Below are 18,954 nucleotides of genomic sequence, written 5' to 3' on the forward strand. Positions count from 1 at the left end.
AGCGGCTGGGCCCGTGAGGCATGGCCGCTGAGCCTGCGCGTCCGGAGCCTGTGCTCCACAATGGGAGAGGCCACAACAGTGAGAGGCCCACGTACCGCAAAAAAAAAGAAAAAAAAAGTTATCTATTCAGCCCACATATCCACAGAAAGGTAGCTTAATAGATTTTTTTTTTTTTTTTTTTTTTTAGCATTACGCGGGCCTCTCACTGTTGTGGCCTCTCCCATTGCGGAGCACAGGCTCCGGACGCGCAGGCTCAGCGGCCATGCCTCACGGGCCCAGCCGCTCCGCAGGCATGTGGGATCTTCCTGGACCGGGGCACGAACCCGTGTCCCCTGCATCGGCGGGCGGACTCTCAACCACTGCGCCACCAGGGAAGCCCTGAATAGATAACTTTAATAGCATTACCAAGCAAGGGCAAAGGAAAGAGATTATAAAGAAGATCTTTTCTTCTCTTTTCTCTTCCAGTCTATACTGAGAACCTGTTGAGAACAGGCATGAGACAGAGGAAACTGTCAGATGGTAACTTTTGCTTTGCTTCCCACTTTGACCAACAGCTACATCCCCAAAGACAACAGCCTGCAGTCAGAGACGGTGCACTACAAGCGTGGGGTGTGCCAGCAGTTCTGCCTGCCCTCCCACACCGTGGACCCCTCCGAGTGGGCTGAAGAGGAGGTGAGCTGCCGGCTGGCGGAGGGGACTGGCCGCTGGGAGGAAGTGCAGGGCAGGTTCTGCCCACAGACCCCCAGGGCGTGGGAGCTACTCAGGACCCTGGCCAGCAGCAAAGGATAGGCCCGGGTACTCGAACGCCTTGCTCCCCTTCAGCCTTGTAACGTCTTCATGCCCTGGGAAGGATACATCTAATTTTTCTGTCCCAAAGTAGCCCATTAACCCAGGATATTTTGAGAAAGCCGTGCCCAAAGGCAAGAGCTGCAGGTTAGAAGCCTTTACATCTATGAGATTTTTTACAAAGAGACTGGTGGCCTTCAATTCCACAGACTTAGGTAGTTAACCAGGTTGATGGATGAAGAGCAGAGATGAGGTTCAGGCTTCCTGACGAGACCTCCCTTTCTGACGGATTACTGTGCCCTTTAAATGTGTTAAGTCCCTTTTTTTTTTTTTTTTTTTTCCTTTCAGCTTGGCTTTGACCTGGACAGAGAGGTTTACCCGTTAGTGGTCCATGCTGTGGTGGATGAAGGAGATGGTACGGGTGCTTCCTGTCTTCTTTGGCTGCACACGTGCCCGTATGTAGCGTGCAGGCCTGGCAGCGCCTGCGGCCTCAGAACAACACACCTCCCCCGTAGGTATCAGGCAGTTCCCACATCCCCACTCACTCTTGCTCCCACGCTCCTCGGGGGAGAGTCCTGTTGGGTGACGTAACCTGCCCCTTCCCGTGACAGCCAGAGGGTTCGTTTTGCCAGACTGTGGGACCCAGGGAAGGTGAGTGGAATCGAGGTGTGTTGTTGGCTTTCTTCTTCATCCTTGTGCCTTTATTTGTTCCAGAGTATTTTGGCCATTGCCACGTCCTGCTGGGCACTTTTGAAAAGGTCAGTGGGTAATGTTATAGGGCCTCACTTTGGTACATGTTACTCTGTCTTTCCTGTGAGGACACGTGGAGCCCTGTTCGCTGGCTGCCTGGGCTTGGCAGAGTGGGTCCGGCTCGGAGGCTGCGCAGGGAGCTGGGGGAAGCACCACACCGGGGGCTACGCCACCAACTTGCTGCATGACCTTCAACTCCTTAGGCCCCGTTTCCTCTTCTTCTTTTTTAAAAATATTTATTTATTTATTTATTGGCTGCGTCGGGTCTTATTTATGGCACTCAGGATCTTCGTTGTGCTGCCAGGGCTTCTCTCTAGTTGTAGTGCATGGGCTCAGTAGTTGCGGCGCTCAGGCTTAGTTGCCCCACAGCATGTGGGATCTTAGTTCCCTGACCAATTCTTAACCGCTGGACCACCAGGGAAGTCCATCATTTCCTCTTCTTAAAGCAGAAGGGCTAGATTATGTGCTTGAAGACCCTTCCCGTATTAGGAGTCTGTCATTCCACACTGGCAGGGTGTGGGGGGCTGGGGGGGCGCTCCAGGAGGTGTGTAATTGAGAGAAGTAACAAAAGAACAGCTGATCCTCATTGCCCTCCTTCATAACTGTGTATTTTCGCTCCAGCACACAGATGGGACTTTCTGTGTCAAGCCCCTCAAGCAGAAACAAGTAGTAAGTATTGGAGGGCCAGGGACTGGTGGTGTACCCCCTTCTCTCTCTCCACTCCTTTGCTAAAGCACTCTTCTTTCCCTTTCACCACCCCACCCCTTTTTTTAAATCAAAGAAGAAAAGCAAACAGGGAATGCTTTTCTGTGTTGGAAACTACTTGGGTGGCCTGAAAGGAATACTGATTTTTGGTATCTCTGTTGTTCCAGAATTGTTGGTGGTGAGGCAGCCATTATCTGAGCAGAGGACTTTAGAAAATGAAAGGGCAAGATTTATCTCCTGACTTTAGGTTTAGGGAGAATGTTGTTATTTAAAATGCCAGGGTGAGAAACATTTCCAGCTAAAGGATAAAAGTATTGGGGTCCAGTTCAAGGCCAATTGGAGCTCTTGGCTTAATTTATCCCAACATTCCTTTTCTCACATTCCAAGTTTGCTGGCTATCTGCCCCCCTCCAGAATGATCAGGCAAGTTATGCATATGTGTGCTGGAAGTCCTAAGCCCCACTGTGTGCCAACACTTTCCTTCCACTCTTGCAGAGGCAGGAGGAGAGTCATGGAAGACAAGGAAGGGAGAGGTGTCAGTGGCATTGCCAAGGGAAGGTGTGTCATCACATGGAGGGTGTGGAGCAGTCGGGTGGGGGGCAGGGTAGGCCTCGGGTTGAGATGCAAAGAAAGGCCCCCCCCGCAGATGGGTGACAGATATCTTAAATTCTACATCATTCATTCTTTCAGGTATCAAGTGCTGTCCACCCTTAATGAGGTCAATAGTAGTCAGTAATACTTTAGTATAAATTGGTTGATAATGTCCTTTCCAACATAATCACTGTGTTAAAGCAAGTTTTAAGAGAGGCAGTGGAGATAACAGATCCTGAGCCCAGGGTATGGCCTGGAAAGGCCTGGCCTCAGTGAGTTGCCTCTTGGGAAGGCCTGGTTCCCCAGGACTCCTGGATGGGATGGAAAGGCTAGGGTAGCTCAAGAGAAATGGTTTACCTCTTCTTCTGTTGCTAGATTGGCATCAGCAACAGCCTTTGTCAGACTGGAGAGTGGGATGCGAAATCGGTGACAGGGTGGGCCTTATGGACGGGGATCACTGGGACAGGGTGGGGGGCAGGGGAGAGGAGTGGGCAGGCATGAAGAAACAAGGGAGGGGCCAGCTTTGGCACCAACATGGCCCAAGCTAGTGGGAGTCCAACTGGGCATTGAAGTTGAGGTTCTAATGTTTTTTGGTTTTTTGGGGGGTTTCTTGGCTCTGCCTTGGGGCTTGCGGGATCTTAGTTCCCCGACCAGGTGTTGAACCCAGGCCCCCTGGTGGTGAGAACGCTGAGTCCTAACCACTGGACCACCAGGCAGTTCCCAAAGTTGAGGTTTTAAGGAGCAGGGCCAAGAGAGGTCATATTTTGCCGCGTGTTGGAGACGGGGTGGCTCCGTGGCCAGGGAGGGGGCGCAATCGGCCCCTCCTTCAAGGTCCTGCTCTGTCTTTGCTTCTGCATTTTCCCTTCCCCTCTTTTCCTTGCCCATTTCTTCTCTTTCTTCCCCATTCCCATTGCTTCCCGTTTATAATGTCTAAACTTAGCTTTTATTACATAGCCAATGCTTCTGACACATGGTCTTCCATCCTTTTCCTAGTTTCTGCCTTCCTTGACTGTCGTTATAGCGACCTGCAGTACGAGCGTTACTGTTGTATTTGCGCACATTCCCTGTTGGGGATAAGGGCGGGTGAATTAAGCATTTGATTTTTGTTCCCCTCCCAAAGAGAACACATAAGTAAATAAGAGCCTCCTTTACTCTCCTAGGCCTTTGATTTTTTTCATTGTGAATCAGTAGTCCTTGGTTACCGAAGGAGGTTGGGGAGTGGGGGGTGAGTTCCCACTCATCTCTCGGTAGAACCAGCCTGCCCTTGAACTTTTCCATTTGCTCTTCAGGTGGATGGGGTCAGCTACCTCCTTCAGGAGATCTATGGAATTGAAAACAAGTACAACACGCAAGAGTCTAAGGCAAGTTCCATCCACAGTTCTGAATGCACTCTTCCCAGGAGGCAAAGTGAGAACCTCTCTGATCCAGCCAGGATCTAGGAACTTAGCATGCCAGACTCTGGAATCCATTTGGTCCTAGAAGGGTATTTCTTCTTCCTCGTTTCAGATGATTATACTTATATAACTTTGGAAATGAGAGCATAGGCTGGTTTGGATTGGTTCTTTGGCAGGGCTCTGCTCACTCAGTTCATTGCTCCCCACTTCCCTGGGTGGCCTCCTGGGCCCCTTCAGCTCCGACTTTCAGACAGGGCCGGATCTCAACCTCAGAGGATGAGCTTGAGACAAGCAGTTGCCAGAAGAAGTGAAACTCAGTGTGCCAATGCACTTGGTAAACTACCAAGTTCAATGTAGTTTACCAAGTGCGTTGTCTCAGCTCTGCAGGCAGGCCGCCTTCTAAAGAAAGTATGTGACATGACGGTCTTTGTGACACTGGCTAAATTTCTGTCCCCCGGCCAGGTGGCTGAGGATGAAGTGAGTGATAACAGTGCCGAGTGTGTGGTGTGTCTCTCAGACGTGCGGGACACCTTGATTCTGCCATGTCGTCACCTCTGCCTGTGTAACACCTGTGCCGACACCCTGCGCTACCAGGCCAACAACTGCCCCATCTGCCGACTGCGTAAGCCCCGGAGGCCCTGCTGGGTCCCCGAGGTCAGCCCTCGGGGGAGAAGGGGTCGTGGCTTCTGTGCGGGCCCTTGTCCATCTTGACTCCTGCATCACTGTGTCCTGATGGCCTGTTTTCTTCTTCACAGCCTTCCGGGCACTGCTTCAGATCAGAGCCATGAGGAAGAAACTGGGCCCTCTGTCCCCAACCAGCTTTAACCCCATCCTCTCATCCCAGACATCCGACTCAGAAGAGCATTCAGTAAGTTGGGCTTTTTTCACCTTTTGTCCTTCTTCACATGACTTTGTGGCAAGTAATTAAACCTTGGCATTCTGAAGGTCTGAGTAAGCTGGCCGAGATCATGTTGTGTTAAACAGCAGCCAATAGTACAGTGGAAAATGAGGTTCTGATCATTAAAACCTCCCCTTTCCACCTTGGGGACTCAGCGTCCAGTTAACATTTACCATCCCTAGAGCTGTCAGCTTGCTGTTTCACTCCAGTGTCCGGGTGGATGGGGGTGGGGATGGGGTCCGGCTCTGGAACGCCCCCAAGCAGAAACAAGGGGATGATTGTTTGGGATTTAGATACAATTTACCATTTTTATCTGAATCCTCTGAGAAGATAACTGTTTTTCTTTGTCTTATTTTGTGGCTTCAGGGACTGGGAGCCACATAGATGAAATAATTCACCTCTGTCTCGTGGTGTAAGTGATGGTGTCAAGCCTCCACGCTTTGTAGTTATAGACCAGAAGGTCTTGTCTTTAGGTTAACACGCTAGTGGAAGAGATTAATTATCAATTATTCAGTAAATGGTATTGGAATGATGAAGTAGTGCTTTAGGGAGGAACAATCAGTTTAGCACTTCACTCCTTACCAGATAACAAATTCCAGGTGGGGTAACTAGTTAACTGCACTAAAAACAGAGCAAGCCAAACATTAAAAACCTAGAATAAATTATAGATGATTCTTTAGTTGACTATGGATGGGAGAGGGCTTTCTAAGCTTGAAAACAATGGAATGCTACCAAAAAAAGAACCTGTAGATTTTTTTTTTTTTTTTGGCCACGCCGCACGGCATGTGGGATCTTAGTTCCCCGACCAGAAATCAAACCCTCACCCCCTGCAGTGGAAGTGCGGAGTCTTAACCACTGGACGCCAGGGAAGTCCCGAACATGTAGATTTTTTTTTTTTAATTTTTTTTTTGGGGGGGGTACGCGGGCCTCTCACTGTTGTGGCCTCTTCCATTGCAGAGCACAGGCTCCGGACGCACAGGCTCAGCAGCCATGGCTCATGGGCCCAGCCACTCCGCGGCATGTGGGATCCTCCCAGACTGGGGCACGAACCCGTGTCCCCTGCATCAGCAGGCGGACTCTCAACCACTGCGCCACCAGGGAAGCCCCCCGAACTGTAGATTTTATCGCATAAAAATTTTTAAACTTTAGATGTGTAAAAGATGACCAAAGTTAAAACCAAACAGCAAATCATCTAAAGAAAAAAAATGTACTCACAACATTTGCATCAGAGGAAAGGCTAGTATCTTTACCATAACTCACTTGAATGAAATAGTAGATAAATGGGGCAAAGGATATAAAAAATTTCTCAGAAGAGGAAACATAGCTGGTCAACAGTCATTTTTTAAAAAGTCAACCACGTTAAAAATCAACAACATGCAAATTAAGATGAGAGACCATTTTTCACCTTTCACATTTAAAAACTTCCTTTTTTAAAGATACCCCATGCTGGCTGAGAAGCAATTAAAACAGGTAGTCTGTACTGCTTGTAAGGGTGTAACTAGAAAGATCACTGAAAATAAACAAAACAAAACAGCTGTATATATTAAGAGCCTTAAAAACATTTGTACTTGGTAATCTAAGGTCTTAGAATTTAATACCCAGAAAATGATCTGAAAAAAAGAGATTTATGCCCAATAGATGAACAGATGTTCATCAAAGTGTTGTTTACAGTAGGAAATGGGCACAACTAAATAGCCAGCACCAATGGAAGAGTAGGGAAATGTATGGTATCTGAAAAGGGATGCATGTGAAGGAAAATATTTATGTTCTGTGAGGTAAGCGGGGTATAAAATTATCATTAACACATTGATCACAACTGTGTAAACAGTACAGAGGAAAAAACATTGGAAGAAAATAACACTAGAATGCTAACAAAAGTTATCACTTTGGGTGATTTGATGGTTGATGACTTTTTTCCTTCTTTCCACTTTTATGTATTTTCCAAATTTCCTGTAATGAACATATATTTCTACTATAATCAGAAAAAATCAACAGTATTAAGAAGAAGTTCATCGGTAAGCAGAGTCAAGGAACATGCGGTTCTCTGATATTTTATCTTTCTTCTGCTTCTAATACAGCTTTCCTTTGCCAGAGCCCCAGACTAGATGTAAAAGAAAGCGTTTTGCCAACGCAGAGGAAGAAACATGCTCATACCATAAAACGAAGAGTATTTAATTAATTTCCCAACCTGTCTCTGATTCCCCTAGTCCTCAGAGAACATTCCACCGGGTTATGAAGTGGTGTCTCTTCTGGAGGCCCTCAATGGGCCCCTTACCCCATCCCCGGCAGTCCCCCCACTCCACGTGCTTGGAGACAGACACCTGTCGGGAATGCTGCCTTCCTACGGCAGTGACGGCCACCTGCCTCCTGTCCGGACGCTCTCCCCCCTCGACCGCCTGTCCGACTGCAGCAGCCCAGGACTCAAGCTCAGAAACAGTCTCTCCAAGTGAGTAGCCAGCATGCAATAGCGTTGGCCCTGGGGTCCTTGATGAGATGCTCTCAATCCATCTTTCACCTCCTCGGTGCTGGCTCGAGTCCCAAGTCCCAGGGCAGTGTAGACCCTCTGGGCTGTTCCCAGAGCTGCTCATTGCACTGAAGACCTGGCCTAGCACCTATCCCTTGGGAGAGGAAAATAAGATGGTACATGGGTACTTAGGAGGATCCAGACGGACGAACCTCTCAACGTATTCTGTTGTGGGAGGAGAGTATGGGGTATAGGGACGATGACATCGTTAGGGTCACTCAGGCCCCTGGGAGCATCACTTAGTCTGAGGACCGAAGGAACCTTGTGATCTGTGTTTCTTAGGCGTTTACATCCAACTAGGAGCAAGTCATAATAAGTTTCCACGGCAGAGGAGAGGAGGGTAATTTTGCAGATGAAAATATTGAAACCCTCAAAATGTCAGTGGTTTTCCCCCAGTTCAGACACAATTGTTTGAAAGAGCTAAAGGTAAAACTCCGATTTTCCGATGCCCAGGGGAGGTCTCAGACCCCCTGGTGCCCTTTCTCACGTCCCCACTCCTTCCTAAGATTTAGGTTCCCTCCGGTTCCCCTCAGGGCCCTCTTCTCCCTGTGATGTCTGGTTAATGGGAGTGCAGGCGAGTTCTGTTCTTTAAGGGGCATTGGCTGCAGCTGCTTCTCCCTCCGGGCTTATGCAGGTCCATCTCCCAGAATTCTTCTGTGCTGCACGAAGAGGAAGATGAGCATTCATGCAGCGAATCTGAGACGCCCCTGTCTCAGAGACTGTCAACCCAACATCTGAGAGAGGTAATGTACATTGTCCTTCCTTGTTTGGTTTTGGACTCCAGGTGCTCTCCTTCCTGCCTGCTGGCCTCTCCCAGCCCGTCTGGTCTCATTCATTCATCAAATGCCTTTTGAGCACTCTCTGAGATGGCAGCAAAGGTGTCACCAGACTCAGTCTTTTCTCAGTGTACGGGGCCTGTGTTACTGACCAGGCATGATCCTTTATGCTGAGGACAGCAGCAGTGGGGAGACACAAAAGTCCTGCCCTCCTGGCGCTTACAGTCTTCGTGGTTGGGGTGGGGGTGTACACAAAGACAGTCAGTACAAAACAATCATGTCAGGTGTTACCGGGGATCCGTGTGTCACGTAAGGGTGGGGAGGCTCGCTTTAAAAAGTGGTCCGTGGACAAGGGGACTCCCCTGGCTGTCCAGTGGTTAGGACTCCGTGCTTCCACTGAAAGGGCTGCTGGTTCGATCCCTGGTTGGGGAACTAAGATCCCACATGCCACACAGTTGCAGGCAAAAAAAAAAGGTGGTCCATGGACAGAGGAGGTGAGACGAACTGAGCAGATGTCAGAGGAGGGCAGGTTCTGGACGCAGGCGCAGCTGGTAGAAAAGCCGGGCGGCTGAGTGGAAGATGGGATCCTCTACCTTGTGCGCCCTCACAGGCTTTATGTAACAGAGGTCAGCAGGCTGTCGAGCCCACCCCTGGTAAGGCGGTGGGCTAGGTGCAGCAGAGCATAGGAAGGTGAAAAGCGGTTCCTGTCCTGAGGAGCTCATGGTCCAGTAGGAGACAGGACACATACATGAATAACAAGACCACATCTGGCACATAGGTGTTAGTAAGCGTTTGTTGAATGAGTGAATGAATTTTAACCAGAGAAAGAAAGGACTCCCAAAACAGAGACACTGACGTGCTGTGGAGGATCACGTCAAGTGAAGGGAACCAGAAGCAGTGATGGCGGAGCAGCGTTTGAGCTGAATATCAAAATTTCTTAGACACGAAGAGACAGGTGAGAGAAACATTCCTGGTGGCAGGGACAGTACACGTGAAGCACGGAGCAGAAGTGGGGGCCCTGAGCAGGCCAGCGGTACAGTGGGAACGTGGCTTCACGAGGGCCCACCTGGCGGCGGTGTGCAGACTGGATTGGGCAGGAGACAGACCAAGCCAGGCAGGAGTGTTGCCTGAACCAAGGCTTTTTTTTTTTTTTTAATTTATTTATTTTTTTGGCTGTGCTGGGTCTCCGTTGCTGCGCGCGGGCTTTCTCTAGTTGTGGCGAGCGGGAGCTACTCTTCATCGTGGCGCGTGGGCTTCTCATTGCGGCGGCTTCTCTTGTTGTGGAGCACGGGCTCTGGGCACGCGGGCTTCAGTAGTTGTGGCACACAGCCTCAGTAGTTGTGGCACGCGGGCTCAGTAGTTGTGGCTCACGGGCCTAGTTGCTCCGTGGCATGTGGGATCTTCCCAGACCAGGGCTCGAACCCGTATCCCCTGCACTGGTAGGTGGATTCTTAACCACTGCGCCACCAGGGAAGCCCATGAACCAAGGTTTTAAGAAAAGAAGACCTGGAAGAGAGAACACAGGCTGTAGAGAGAGAATCAGTAGGCCTTAGCATCTGCCCTGGGGTGCACCGAGGTTGCGAGCCCAGGTAACTGATGGGGGTGCCGGGCATGGGCTGGGGGACAGGTGGTGTTTGTATTAGATCCATCGAGCTGGAACTAACCCTCCATCCCAGAGGAGAAGCCCAGCAGGTACCGGGGCCTCCGCTGTTTTTGTGTTCTCTCCCTTCAGAAGAAGAGCTGTTTGTCCGCGTACCACAAAAAAAAAAAAGGAGAGCTAATCCTGGGGAAACCTGGGGTGTTCCCGTGTCATAGCTGCTGGGTGACCTGTGTCACCTGAGCTGCCGTCTTTGTGTGGCTCCAGCAGCTGCTGGGCCTCGGGCAGGATGTGCTTGCACCTCCCCCCGGGAGACAGCCACTCCGGGTCAGGGCTGCACAGAAGTGATGAGAGGAGAGACCAGCCCTCCCTCTGCGTGTCGCCTCCTGCCGCCCTTCCCAGATCCCCTTTCCTCCTCGTTGCCCGGGCCCCCTGCCCTGACCCCTCCCCTCTAACATGTTTAACTGGCGCTTACTTCTTTCCCCCCAGGAATGTGGCATCACCCCAGAAAGTGAGAACCTGACCTTGTCATCGTCAGGAGCTATTGACCAGTCGTCCTGCACGGGGACGCCTCTCTCCTCCACAATTTCCTCCCCAGAAGGTACATGATGGTGGGCGGGAACAACTGCAGGTCCTTCCCCGTCAGCCAAGTCCGTAGTGCTTCTAATATTTCCTCCCGGATGGACTGGGGAGCAGCACATTAATACCTAAGCGGCAGACAAAATAGGTCCCGGCTTGAGAGGAAGTGAGACTCGCTCCCTTGCAATGAGAGGGCGGTCTAGCGGCTGAGCTGGGGAAGAAGCAGGTATCTCACTCCCAGTCCTGCTGTCGTAAGGTTTTCTTTAACATTATGACCGGGAAAAGCAAATCCCTCATCCCTGAGGTTGAGTTTGGAGCTCTAAAACATAAAGGAGCCAAACCTTGGAAAACCTTCCATCTAAACCCTATTTGGTGAGGGCAAGGCCAGGCCGCTGGTCCTCACTGCCCGGGTGCAGCGAGAGAGCTCTGCTCCCAGTGCACTCAGAGCAGCCGGGCCTGACCTCCGTGTCCTTCCTCCAACTCCTGTCTCCAAAGACCCTGCCAGCAGCAGTCTGGCCCAGTCGGTCATGTCCATGGTGTCCTCCCAGATCAGCACCGACACCGTCTCCTCCATGTCCGGCTCCTACATCGCCCCTGGCACGGAAGAGGACGGGGAGGCTCTCCCCTGCCCCCGGGCCGCCAGCAGGACCCCCTCAGAAGAAGCAGAGGTAAGAGAGGAGCATGGGATCGCCCTCGCTGCTCTGCTCTGCTCTGTACTTGAGTCCCAAGGAGCTCAGTCCAGGGCCTGCCAGGGAGATCGGCAAAGCCCCCCAGTGCTCGGGAGGGGAGCCCTGGAAAACAGGGTACCGTGTCGTTGAATCAAAGACTCCCTCAGATGTGATCTTCCGTGTGGCACCACTTCTGTCCTAAGGACTTGGTTTGGGTTTGCTGCCAGGCGAGCTGGGTAGGAGAGCCGGTGGCATCTGCACCTTGACCTTTGTTGCTCCTTTGCAGGTGACGCCAGCGGCGTCTCCAGACTGCAACTTTGCAGGCCTCGCCGCCGCCGCCGAAGAGCAGGATGCAGAGGTAAGAGCAAGGTGGACGCTGGTGCCCCTCCTCGGTCAGAGGGACTGCCGGCGCTGGCAGAGGATGCAAATAGGATGGGGGCTGTTCTGGAAGAAGCCTTCCAAGGTGGTGCACTTGGATCTGTTAGAGGCAGGGTGCAGGCAGAGGGACTGTCCGATTAGCAGAGGGCGCTGGTCTCAGCGTAATAGGCGTGGGGTGAGTTCCAGAGGGAAGTCTTCCAGGCCAGACCCTTGAGAGGGTGTTTGTCCTCCAATTCACTTAGTATTTACCTGGCACAGGCATCTCACATCTTCCTGGCACTGGGGGACACAAAGACCGAGTGACATGGCTTTTGCCTGCCCACGCCCCCAATCCACCCATCCCACCCATCCCGGAGCTCCGTCTGATGGAGGAATCAGAGTTATAACTCAGCGTGAGAAGTGCTCTGACGGAGCTGTGGCCGAAGTATATGGAATGCCCAGCTCCCAGTGGGGACTCTACAACTTTCTCTTGAGCCAGATGTTCTCAAAGAAGTATCTGGATGGGGTTGGGGATCCTAAAGGGTTTCTGAAAGTTTTATGATCTCATGGTTTGCTTTTTCATTTGACAACTTTTATTTCCACCTGAGAGAAACAGTGTGAGCTAAACTATTACCAAGGCTATTCCTGACAGTCCCAGGGTCCCTCTGTAAGGTGCCTCAGACCTGGTCCCTCTGTAACGTGCCTCAGACCTGGTCCCTACGGGCCGATCCTGCCTCGCCAAGCAAAATCTGCCTCTGCTGGGCCTCCCAGCCATCTCACACGGACAGGAAATGTGTGGATACCATGAGGGTGATTAGTTCTGTCTTCTGACAATCAGTAGACTCATTTCACTGCTTTATGGACTCACAGTGCCTTCCTTCTGTCCTAGGGAAATGATGTTCTAGAAGAAGAGGACGGATCACCCACACAAGAAGATGGTAAAAGACCTGGTCTTTTGCTCCCTTTTATTATATTTCTTTCCCGGGTATTCTCTAAAGGGTACAGAAAGGGGCACTGGTGTGACTTGGTGGCACTGCTCAAGGGTGTGGCTTTGGGGAAAGGTTGTCTTCTTGATGGAATATCAAAGCAAACAGGGTATCTGAGGACCTCAGCAGCCTTCCCGGCTCTTTCTGGGCCTCTGAGCCAAGGCTGCAGAAGATACATGTAGTTCTCCATCTACGTTGAGTAGATCCTGAAGCTTCTTGGGCAACTGCCATCACCTTCCTTCCTGCTTCAGCTTCTCAGCTGAGTCTCACAGAACTGCTCTAGCAGCCCCAAAGTTCAGCTGCAGCAGGAGAACAGCTTCCTCCCCTTGGGGGAACCGACTCTTAGGCAGTAGGTTTTCCTGCTTTAGTGAAGAAAACGGCTGATGTTACAGTAGCAGAAGGATCACAGCCCTGGCGGCACAGCAAAGGTGAGGGGAAGAGACGTTAGCAGCTCAGCGTACACTAGTGTTTGTAGGCTATTGGAACGAGTCTCTTTACCATCATTCAGGCCTCAAGTAGATATTTTTTTTAATTGGAAGAGTTGGTTTACAATGTTGTGTTAGTTTCTGCTGTACAGCAACGTGAATCAATTATACATATACATATATCCACTCTTTTTTTAGATTCTTTGCCCATATAGGCCATTACAGGGTACTGAGTAGAGTCCCCTGTGCTCTACAGCAGGTCCTTATTAGTTATCTATTTTATATATAGTAGTGTGTATATGTCAATCCCAATCTCCCAATTTATCCCTCCCCTCCCTTCCCCCCCGCCATAACCATAAGTTTGTTTTCTACATCTGTGACTCTATTTCTGTTTTGTAAATAAGGTCAATTATATCTTCAGTCGGAAGAATTTTGTTTCTAGTAAGCCGAGAAGCGAAGGAACGACCTACATATAGAGCAAGGAAGCGGGTTGGCGGGGGAGGCGAGCTGGGAATCCCACCTGGGAGTGTAGGACCAGGCGTCCCAGGAACCGGTGTCTCTTCCCTCTGCTCTTCTGAGGTGCCTCCACAGAAGGGCAACCTCCAGAGCAAACCTGGATCCCAGCCTGGATGCAGATGTCACGCTAGTCGCTTCTGCTTTGGCCATGGCAGTTGCTTGGGGGGCGGTGTGGTGTGCAGGGGGTGCGCATGTGCACTTGACCACTCTCTCCTGGCCAAGTAGTGCTGGAGGAGGGGTGGTCGCCCAGGCTGTGCCTCTGCCGCACGCGCGCGCCAACCAAGCCGGGGTTGGGCGCTACCTCCCCTCGGTTGATGTCTTCAGAATGCAAGGCTCCGAGTTCTCCATTGTGATTGTCGTCCCCGGTAGAATATTTGCTTCTAAAAGGCACAGGGCAGTACGTGGTTTCCGCCTGACATTCCATATGTGGTTTCCACCTGACATGCCGTACGCAGTAGATTTATGTTTCTTCCTCTCCCTTTCACCAAGGAAAAAAAACCGGGTGGGGGGCTTGAAAAAATAACATCTAAAACTGTCCCCTTCCCATCTTACATGACTGTAGGTTTCTGGTCAGCCCCTTAAAACATACTCAGAATAGCAAATTAAGTCTCAAAGAAAATAAATCATAATTTTGCGAACGAAGCGATTCTTTGATTTGAGGTGCAAAATTACGGAACCAAAGAGCTTTAATTGCCATTTTATGTATTAGTCATTTCGCAGAGCCTTGTGGTCATAAACACACCCCACGTGCACCGACAGACACAGGCCGGAGCCCGGGGTCACTTCCCCCGTGGCTCTCCTAGCTCTTCCAGCCTGGCTTAGCTTTGCTCTGGGCCCGGATCTGCGTGTCCGAATCCCACAGACCTCCCCAGGGTCTGATTTCCCAGGAACGAAGGCTGGAAAGGGGCCAGTTAAGGAAACAGAGCAGAACAGAGCGAGAACACAAACGTACCCACACAGTTTGCTTTATTGTCCACTCTACCCACTTAATTATTGTCTTTTTTTTAACATATGATTTGATGTTTTTTGTCTCCATCCTTAAGATTTTTATTTTAAGGACAGCGAAGCAGAGAAAAACACAGCCAGGCCCTCTCTAACTGCCTTAACTCCGTTACAGGCCAGAGGACATTCGCATTTCTAGGTATGGAGTGTGACAATAACAATGACTTTGACATCGCCAGCGTGAAAGCACTGGACAATAAGCTGTGCTCTGAGGTCTGCTTACCCGGTGAGTGGCAGTCTGCTGAACAGAACTTGGTGGGAGACGCTCCCCTGCTCGCACCCCTGCTCTCACCCTGGGACACCCATCTCCTGCCCTGCAGTTCCTGCAAGAAGGCATGGGCTTTGCTAAGGTGCTGGGAGCCAGTTGCTGAAAGGAAGTGAGGCGGCCTCGGGAGAGTCCTTGGGCAAAGAGCGACTCTGCTCTAAGCGAATCTATTTGGGCATGGAGAAAGGCACAAAAATACCTCCAAAGCCTTCCGATTTGGCCTGACCATGCCCCCTCCATCATGATCTTGCAGATCCCATGGCAGGGGGCCTGGTCTTGTTTCCATCAACAGGCAGTTTAAGGCAGACACGGCCTCTGTGATAAGGTCTTGGAAAGAGAGCCTGAGCCCTTGAAAAGGGAACCTGTAGCCCCTCAGAGGAGAGTGGTTAGTTAGGATCAGAGAGGAATTTCAAAGCCAGCGTTTTATAGACTAGCTCTGTGACCCAGTGAGCCCTGGGCTACCACCAGTTGCCTTGTGCTCCCTAGATTTGGATCCCAAAGGAACGATCAGGGGTCGAGGGTGACTCTTCTCCCTGGAGCCCTAACTCTATAAATTCAATCAGGGCCATCAACGTGCCCCTTATTCCTTCTCATGACACTAAACTGAATCCGGGATGAGTTCTCAGGAGGAGCCCACCTGTCAGTCACACTCTGGGCACTGATGTCCCTCTGCTCCGTGCTCACCAAGGGCTTCACCAACCATGGCTCTAAAGCCACGTCTTGCCCGGTGGACTAGGTCGAAATTGCCCCTCCTGGGTTCACGGCAGAGACTGCCTTCATGTTGCATGGTTTGTAATCTCTTAAACATGCCCTGGACATGTTTAAGCTTCAGGACAACCACGTCCCGTCGTGGGTCCAGTGCTTTACTCTCTTGGCGACGTGGCTACAGGTGCTGGAGGGACACAAACTCCTGTGGTTGCCACTCTCCATCAGCTTGCAAAAGACCCAGGTCCTCACCCCTCTGGCCCCATGCAGGCTTGTGGTGGAGGAAGCCATAATCCCCAGAGACGCCTCCCACGGCCTTCCCAGGGGCTCTCCGGTCCCTTCCCACTTAGCGTTGACCCAGCCAGGCCTGGGCCAGAGCGGCTGAGGTCCAGGGTACACTTCACTTCCTGCCTTCCCACTCTTTACCTGGCTTCTGTCTGTCCATTTGTTTCTCATGTCTTTTTGCCAAATGTACGTCTGTCTGTCCAGTTTGTTTATTTTGAAACTCATTTAGGTTATCCAGACTTCATGTGAAAGTTCATGTTCACCCACACCCAACCCCAAGCTTGCTGGGCGCGCGCACATCTGAGGGGCCCTCGCTGAGGCTTCCATTCCTAACTGGCAAGAGCCTGTATTTAATATGCTGAAATTTTCCAGGAAAAAAAATATTTGTGAGAATAGGTTAATCCCTGTTCCACAAAAGCAGGGATGCTTCTGTGGCAAAGGTTACAGGCAGGATTTGTTTTGGTCACTAGTTGGGGAAGATGACATCTCTGCCCTCACTCCGCCCTGAGTCTGTGGCAGCTGTGCCGGCCAGCCGCTCACTGGGCTTCAAGAGAGGAATCTAGGCTCCTGCCTCCCCGCAGTGGCTCCCCACCAACCCCCGTGTTTGGCAGAGAGAGCTCCTGGGAATCGTTTCAGCCACCCATGCTGGTGGAAACTGACCCCAGGCCTTGTGCTTGCTCCTCTCCCTAACTCCTTCCGGCCAACCTGCTGGTGGATGTTTATTCCACTCTGGGATTGCGGCAGGGGAGCGAGACCTGGAAGGAAAACAATGCCTGGGCTTCTTTACGGTGATCTCGGGAGCCAGCCCTTCTCAGATTAAACTGGCTTCACCGTTCAGGCCAGACATGAAACCGAATGACAGTGGTGGCTGCCGGGAGAGGGAGTTGAGGGTCGCATCATAGCCTCACCCTGAGGTCTCAAGGGCTCTTACGGGAGAAGGAAAGTGCATCTTCTCTCTTGGAAAAATGTTTCTCGGGTTCTGCTGTTAGCGTCACACTGGTAGTAAAGAGCTGGGGAACTCTCTGGAAGCATCTGTCGGGTTAATGTCGGGTTAATGACAGGAGCATCCACTGTGGTAGGTCCCGTGGAATCAACAGACCTCACCACGCTCAGCTGTAAGTTCAAAGTTCCATCCTATGACTGAGGTGCCTCAGGCTGGCTTGGCCATCAGGACAGCTTCTCAGGCACTTGGTCTCCCTCTCCACGCTGTTTCCCTCCCCACACGGATGCCACTCCCCTCACGGAGCGCCCACAAGGAGGGAGCCCGGGGAGCATCCCATGGTCCACCCTCCCCAGGCCCACAGGTGCTCTGCCAGGAGCCCCAGCTGGCAGCAAGGATGGCTCAGGTCCCCATCCTCGCTGCTCTCATCACCCTTGTGGGAGTGATGCTGAGAAAGCACCTGTGTCATTCCAGCACCTCTTCCCCTAAGAAGCCTCTGGGTCTTCTTTGGCCCCAAGACCAAGGTGGGGGCAATGGTATGTTCTGAGATTGTTCTGCAAGGTTCTCAAAGGGAGGAAGTCTGAATTGACCATTGTAGGTGGTGAGCCGATTAGAATCGCGAGGCCGTGCTAGGTAGACGGGGCTCCAAGGAATCTGATGGAGTATCACACAGGCGGCAGGATAGTGGTCAGGGGACCAGTGACAATTCTGTGAAAAGGCTCTGGGGAGTGTGATGGGAAAAAGCAAAGATAATTTGAGTTTATTAGTGGAAATACAAATGTTTTTGTTTTGTTTTGTTTTGTTTTTTGTGGTACGCGGGCCTCTCACTGTTGTGGCCTCTTCCGTTGCGGAGCACAGGCTCCGGACGCGCAGGCTCAGCGGCCATGGCTCACGGGCCCAGCCGCTCCGCGGTATGTGGGATCTTCCCGGACCGGGGCACGAACCCGTGTCCCCTGCATCGGCAGGCAGACTCTCAACCACTGCGCCACCAGGGAAGCCCGATACAGATGTTTTTAAATGACAGCATTGGACAGGAGTGGGCATACCGATGAAATCTAAAAGTACTTATGGAGGGAATTCCCTGGCAGTCCAGTGGTTAGGACTCAGCACTTTCACTTCAGTGGCCTGGTTCAATCCCTGGTCGGAGAACTAAGATCCTCCAAGCCATTGCGCAGCCAAAAACAAAACAAAGAAAAGTACTTATGGAGACCTGAAATAACCCAAGACTAAGACGCCACTAGGAAGGGTTATGCTTCGCAGATACTAAGGAAAAATCTGAATTAACTTTCTCTTTTCCTGGAGAGAAACTCTACAAGATGGTGGAACTGTTACAGACCTTAAATTTAATTAGTGGCTGGGTAGAGGCAGGAAAGAGGTGTGTGGAATCCCCCTAGATGTGCTCCCCAAATCTGCCTCTAGAGGTCTCTTCACTCCCCCGTTTCTGAGCCTGAGGATGGAATTAAGTGGGAACCACCTTTCTCTACCTCCCGTGAAGGATTTTGAATCTCCAGGCTCCCTTTTCTGGCTGAGGGCTGGACAGAATGGTAGCACTCGCTCAGGAAGTCTTCCTGCGCCTTCCAGGCTTACCTTCTGCATCCAGGATGCACGGAGCAGCAGGGTTTCGCCGAGGGTCTGGCAGAAGCCTTTTTAGAGGAAAGAGCACCACCGACTGTACCAAGAAGCCGGGGAGAACAGAGACTTCAGGTCTGAGTCTTGAGGCTGTTTCAGAAGGAGCCAGTTTTCAGCCCTGGCTCAGAATCTGGACCGGTGGTGTTTGTAGCAAGGACTCATGAATTCAGAGCCAGGCAGCCTGGCAGCCAGTGGTGGTGGCAGCGAGGCTGCGGCAGTGTTTTGATTTGACTTTGTGTGTGTGTGTGTGTGTGTGTGTGTGTGTGTGTGTCTCTTCTCTCCTGTTTACCATTTGCATTTGGTCTTTCCTACCAAACAGCCGCAGTTCCGGAGTCCTGCCCCATAAACACAGAGGAATAAGTATGAGATCTACCAAATTATATAAAATGAAGGAACAACTTATTTCATCTGGGGGTTCCTAACTTAAAAGGGCAATCTTGCCTGCTCTTCATCCTGTCACCCTTAGAGGGGAAAAGCACTGTGGACCCATGTGCAGGACTCCGGTACCCCCAGGGAGTATAGATCCCCACATTCTGTCTGGCTGTGAGAGATACCTAAACATTTCCTGTCCCACTCA

General features: G+C 51.2%; 1 protein-coding gene across 2 annotated transcripts in view; it reads left to right on the top strand.

Annotated features, from left to right (window-relative positions):
• Positions 1 to 18,954, top strand: part of RNF157 (ring finger protein 157) — an 84,742-nt gene that overhangs the window by 61,332 nt on the left and 4,456 nt on the right. Inside the window, exons 5-18 of one of the 2 annotated variants that reach the window (XM_082604712.1) lie at positions 555 to 672; positions 1,135 to 1,201; positions 1,501 to 1,544; positions 2,158 to 2,205; positions 4,121 to 4,192; positions 4,688 to 4,847; positions 4,981 to 5,093; positions 7,331 to 7,569; positions 8,282 to 8,390; positions 10,510 to 10,621; positions 11,095 to 11,267; positions 11,554 to 11,625; positions 12,514 to 12,562; positions 14,669 to 14,779. In XM_082604712.1, coding sequence (XP_082460838.1) covers positions 555 to 672; positions 1,135 to 1,201; positions 1,501 to 1,544; positions 2,158 to 2,205; positions 4,121 to 4,192; positions 4,688 to 4,847; positions 4,981 to 5,093; positions 7,331 to 7,569; positions 8,282 to 8,390; positions 10,510 to 10,621; positions 11,095 to 11,267; positions 11,554 to 11,625; positions 12,514 to 12,562; positions 14,669 to 14,779 — 1,487 coding nt within the window. Of the gene's footprint in view, positions 1 to 554; positions 673 to 1,134; positions 1,202 to 1,500; positions 1,545 to 2,157; positions 2,206 to 4,120; positions 4,193 to 4,687; positions 4,848 to 4,980; positions 5,094 to 7,330; positions 7,570 to 8,281; positions 8,391 to 10,509; positions 10,622 to 11,094; positions 11,268 to 11,553; positions 11,626 to 12,513; positions 12,563 to 14,668; positions 14,780 to 18,954 lie in introns of those variants that run through there. The other variant, XM_082604713.1, reaches the window with a different exon arrangement.

The sequence above is a fragment of the Mesoplodon mirus genome, assembly GCF_964341445.2.
Source record: "Mesoplodon mirus genome assembly, chromosome: 18".
Classification (NCBI taxonomy): Eukaryota; Metazoa; Chordata; class Mammalia; order Artiodactyla; family Ziphiidae; genus Mesoplodon; species Mesoplodon mirus.